This window comes from Octopus sinensis, unplaced genomic scaffold (genome assembly GCF_006345805.1).
Source record: "Octopus sinensis unplaced genomic scaffold, ASM634580v1 Contig15440, whole genome shotgun sequence".
NCBI lineage: Eukaryota > Metazoa > Mollusca > Cephalopoda > Octopoda > Octopodidae > Octopus > Octopus sinensis.
The window spans coordinates 49,186-55,185 of NW_021833730.1; the positions used below are offsets into that span (position 1 = coordinate 49,186).

At 41.0% G+C, this 6,000-nt stretch overlaps 1 protein-coding gene across 1 annotated transcript in view; it reads right to left on the minus strand.

The window, feature by feature from the left end:
• Positions 1-3,112, minus strand: part of LOC115230365 (potential E3 ubiquitin-protein ligase ariadne-2-like) — a 29,543-nt gene extending 26,431 nt beyond the window's left edge. The window contains exons 1-3 of the mRNA XM_029800568.2: positions 2,976-3,112; positions 752-899; positions 497-618 (exon numbers count right to left, since the gene is read on the minus strand). Of these exons, the coding sequence (XP_029656428.1) occupies positions 497-618; positions 752-899; positions 2,976-2,996 (291 nt within the window). The 5' untranslated portion in view covers positions 2,997-3,112. The remainder of the gene's footprint in view (positions 1-496; positions 619-751; positions 900-2,975) is intronic.
• Between the last annotated feature and the right edge of the window lie 2,888 nt (positions 3,113-6,000).

Sequence of the window (6,000 nt, forward strand, 5' to 3'; positions counted from 1 at the left end):
ATCACTATTACCATTATTATTATTATCACTATTCTTATTACCATCATTATTATTATTATTATTATCACTATTACCATTATTATTATTATCATTATTATTATTATTATTATCATCACTATTATTATTATTATTATCATCATCACTATTACCATTATTATTATCACTATTACCATTATTATTATTATCACTATTATTATTACCATTATTATTATTATTATTACCATCATTATTATTATTATTATTATTATTATTATTATTATCATCTTCATCACTATTACCATTATTATTATCACTATTACCATTATTATTATTATCACTATTATTATTACCATCATCATTATTATTATTATTATTACCATCATTATTATTATTATTATTATCATCATCACTATTACCATTATTATTATCACTATTACCATTATTATTATTATCATTATTATTATTATTATCACTATTACTATTATTATTATTATTATTATTATTATTATTGCCTCACCTTGACGTGGTCCATAAATGTAAGTCTCATGTATCGGTCTCGGATGTCCGGCTGACTGAGAACTTCACAGATTATGTTCTCCGGTACGAGCACGTTACACTCCGCTGCCATACACTGAATTCCTGCAGAGACACAGAACAGGGTGCGGAGGAAAGAGAAAAAAAAGCAAAACGGTAAGCCATCATCATCACAGAGAGAAAATTGAGGAGAGAGAGGGAGAGACAAAGCAAAGAAGAAAATGAAAAGGGTACGTACGTGTGGTGACCCCTTGGTAGATTTGTACTTGAAAATATCTATCCCAGCATTCTTTGCAGAAGGGATGGCCGCAGGTTAGACACTCCATCCTGTCTCGGGAATACCAGATGGTACAGACGGTGCATACTAAACTGTTAGCTCCAGGATCCTGGAATTAGAGAGGTTGCAGAGGTCATGTCAATATCACTAAGGTCAGAGGTCACAGAAGTTACATCAACAACATTGGGATCGGCTACAACAGAGGTCACACCAACATTAATGGGCCAGAGGTCACTTGAATACCATTGGGTCACACCAACATCACTGGGTCAGAAGTCACAGCCATATCATTGGGTCAGAGGTCACATCTGTATCAATGGGTCAAAAGTCACAGTATGATTGGGTCAGAGGTTACATGAGTATCATTGGGTCAGAGGTCACGAGTATCATTGGGTCGGAGGTTACATCACTGGGTCAGAAGTCACAGCCATATCATTGGGTCAGAGGTCACATCTGTATCAATGGGTCAAAAGTCACAGTATGATTGGGTCAGAGGTCAGACAAGCATCAATGGGTCAGAGGGGGAAAAGGAAAAAAACATCAGATATCACAGACCACATCAACACCATAGACAGAAGTCACACCAACATCAAGAGGTCAGACGACAGAGAAAAGTCACATGACAGAGAGGTCACATCACAAAGAGAAAGGTCACTGAGCAAACACCACAACATACCATCATCTCTACCGCTGTGGGGCACCATCACCAAAGCAATCGTGGTTTCCATTGGTATCACCACAACCATCACCCCTACCCCAAACTCCACGATCACTATCAAACCGCCAAACCATCATCACCAACACCACTACCACCACAGCTACCACACTCAGCACCACCACCAACACAACAACCACCATTACTACATCAGCAGCACGCTAGCATGGGTTGGACAGGATCAGGTCAGCCACAGGACCATGATGGGTTCTAATATCATCATTGGTATGGTTTCTACAGCTTGATGCCCTTCCTACTACCAAACACTTTACAGAGAGGACTGGGCGTCTGTTTGTTTATGTGGCACCAGCACTAGTGAGGTCACCAGATAATTTGCAAGCCAAAAGAGTCCTCAACTGAATTAAGCATGGGCAGCATTGAAAAAAAAGTGGCTTGTACCAGGTGATGAGAGGTTAGAGTATGATTAGAGGAACGGAAACGGGTGTTCTGCCATAGGGGAGATACAAGGCTACCTTGGCTGAAGAGAAGAGAGAGGGGAGGGGGGGGGAAGAGAGACGAGCAGTGGTGATGACAATGATGATCATGGTATTGCTGACAATGATGATGATGATGGTGGTTATGACAATGATGATGATGATGATGGTAGTGGTGATGATGCCATTGATGATGATGACAATGGTGATGCTGATCGTGATAGCGATGGTGATAGTGATAATGATGATGACAGTTATGGTTGTCGTGGTGATGAATAACTTACAACTGAGACAGACCTGTCTTCCACGTTGAATGCCTTTTCGACACAGCTGAAGTTTTTATTATAAATTGCAGAGGAGAATTGCATAGAGAGAGAGAGAGAGAGAGAGAAGAGAGAGAGAGAGAGAGAGAGAGAGAGAGAGAGAGAGGATGGAGAACAGACAGACAGAAAGATGGAGAGATGAGAAAGATGAGAAAAGAAGAGAGAGAGAGAAAGGAGGGAGGACAGACAGACAGAAAGATGGAGAGATGAGAAAGATGAGAAAAGAAGAGAGAGAGAGAGAGGAGGGAAAACAGACAGAAAGATGGAGAGATGAGAAAGATGAGAAAAGAAGAGAGAGAGAGAGGAGGAAGAACAGACAGACAGAAAGATGGAAAGACAAGAAAGATGAGAAAAGGAGAGAGAGAGAGAAAGGAGAGGACAGACAGACAGAAAGATGGAGATATGAGGAAAGAAGAGAAAAGGAGAGAGAGAGAGAAAGGAGGGAGGACAGACAGACAGAAAGATGGAGAGATGAGAAAGATGAGAAAAGGAGAGAGAGAGAAAGGAGAGGACAGACAGACAGAAAGATGGAGAGATGAGAAAGATGAGAAAAGGAGAGAGAGAAAGGAGAGGACAGACAGACAGAAAGATGGAGAGATGAGAAAGATGAGAAAAGGAGAGAGAGAAAGGAGGGAGAACAGACAGACAGAAAGATGGAGAGATGAGAAAAGAAGAGAGAGAGAGAGGAGAGAGAGAGAGAGAAAAATAGTTACCTGATATTTGACTGAAGGCATTATATTGGACTCCACCAGTAATCCTGCAGGATTCTCATTGTGTCTGGGAGAAAAAGAGAGAGAAAAAAAACATTATCATCATCATCATCATCAGCAGTAGCATTTAACATCCGTTGCCCATGCTGGCATGGGTCGGACGGTTTGACCAGGGCTGGCAAGCTGGAGGGCTGCACCAGACTCCAGTCTGATATGACATTAGCTGCCCACACCTAATTCAGTTGAAGACTCTTTGGCTTGCAAATTATCTGGTGACCTCACTAGTGCTGGTGCCACACAAACAAACAGACGCCCAGTCCACTCTGTCTATTTCCCCAGGTCTAGATGCAGCTTCTGTTATTTTTGACAAAGCCATGGGAAAGACAGCTCTTCTAGGAGGAAAAAAAAACAACTCGGATATAAAACCTGCAGTCCTCTTGCAATGCTTGTCCCTGGACCCTACTACGGTGACCGAGAGAGGGGCAGAAGTGTTGAACAAGATTCTATCACTTCAATCCAATGACTGAACATGGGAGAGGGCTATCCTCTGACAAGACGAGACAACCATCATACCATCATCACCACTATTTGAACATCTGCTTGCATGGGTTGGACGGAATTTGACGAGGCAAATTTTCTCCTGCCAGATGCTCCTCCCGTCACCAACCCTCGTCTGTTCCCAAGCAAGAAAATGGGATCTTTACCTTTTGATCAACAGATTTAAAAAATAATTTTTTGTAACTAAACACTTTCAAACTTCGGACACTGGTCGAATGTGTCGTATAAAACATATTTTACTCTTAGCGTTTTTGAGAAAAACTTATATTTACGAAGTTATTTCACGTTAAAGTTCTCGTATTTCGGTAATTTCAACCAATCAATGACAAGTATTCAGCTGAATAAATTTATTGCTGTTATTTGTCAACAACTTCCGGTGATATATTTTTTATTTGTCACTGTTATTTATGACGACCCTTTTCCTAAAACCCTAACACTATAACCCTAAAACCCTAAAGCTAAAACCGGTACAAATGCACAAACAATGTCATAAATAACAGTGACAAACGAAAAATACACCACCAGCGCCGCCCCGACTGGCTTCTGTGCCGGTGCACATAAAAAGCACCATCCGAACGTGGCCGATGCCAGCGCCGCCCCGACTGGCTCCTGTGCCGGTGGCACATAAAAAGACCATCCGAACGCTGCAGCGCTGCCTGTTTGGCCGTTGCTTCCGTGCCGCTGGCACGTTAAAAGCTCCAACCGATCGTGACCGATGCGGACCCCCCCCCCTGGCACCTGTGCAGGTGGCACGTAAAAAGCACCCCCTACACTCGCGGAGTGTTGGCGTTAGGAAGGGCATCCAGCTGTAGAAACTCTGCCAGATCAGACTGGAGCCTGGAGCAGCCCCCTGGCTCCCCAGACCCCGGTCGAACCGTCCAACCCGTGCTGGCGCAGAAAACGGACGTTAAACGATGATGATGATAGTTGTTGTTGACAAACAATGGCAGTAATTTTATTCAGCTGAATACACATTATTGATTGGTTGAAATTACCAAAATACGAGAACTTTAACGTGAAATAACTTCGCAAATATAAGTTTTTCTCAAAAACGCTAATAGCAAAAAGATATTTTATATGACACATTCTACCAGTGTCCGAAGCTTGAAAGCGTTTAGTTACAAAAAATTATTTTTTAAGTCTGTCAGTCAAAAGGTAAAGATCCAGAAAATGTTTCTCCTACGGCCAGACATGTTTTTATGGAAGAATGGAAATGAATGACACTACTTGTGTAATGGTGATTGTGCATCACATCACTCGTTAAGGTTATATCTTACAACTGAGACAGATGTTAGACTTGCCTAAGGTGGCATGCAGGGAGACTGAACCTGAACATGGCAGTGCCCCAGCATGGCCACAGTCAAAAATGTCAACAAGTAAAAAATATATATATATATATATATAATAATATATATATATATATATATATAAAGACAATATATATATATCTTTTCTTGTTTGTTATTTTTGATTTTTGACTGTGGCCATGCTGGAGCACTGACACTGCCATGAAGGATTTTAGTTGAACATATCGCCCCCACCCTTTTTGCCGAACCGCTAAGTTACAGGGACACAAACATGTATAAGGCACCCATGACAGTTACAAACAAAAGGCACTCATGGTAGTGCCATGTATAAACGTCTGTGTGGACCCACATAAAAGCACCCATGCAGTTCCACACAAAAGCACCCATGTGTGCAACCCTAAAGCACCCAGCACACTCTGTAAAGTGGTTGGTGTTAGGAAGGGGCATCCAGCCATAAAAACACTGTCAAAACAAGACACAGTAGCCTGGAGCAGTCTTCTGCCTGGTCAGCTCCATGTCAAACTGTCCGACCCATGCCGGCATGGAAGGTGGATGTTAAACAATGATGATCACACACACACATGTGCTTGAAACTATGCATATTCCGCATTACATTGAAATTGCTTATAATATCTTCAGTACATCTACACCTCTTTATGTTGGCATCAACAAGACGGCCTTTGGAACCATTCCAACAACAATGCAGACACACACACACACACGCAATGAAAAGACACATAACACACACCCACAAACAGATATAAACTGTATGTATACACCAATACATACAAACACAACATACTTATACACACATACACACACAGCATATTTATTCAAATTTACTAGACGTATCACACCGTCTCAGACACAACACCAATATTCTACATTACCACAGTTCGTACAAAGCTTTGGTCATCATAATCGTCATCAATTAACCCTTTCATGACCAATCTGGCTGAAACCAGCTCTGGCTCTGAGTACAAATGTCTTGTTTCCATAAGTTTTTAATTAAAATCTTCCACCAAACCACAATTTGTGTTCCTAACACTAGCTTAATGATAACTAAGTTATTTTACTAAATTCTTTGTTATATTTAAAATTAATTGAAAGAAACACAGAGCATCTCAACAGAAATATGGTAACAAAAGGGTTAATATCCATTT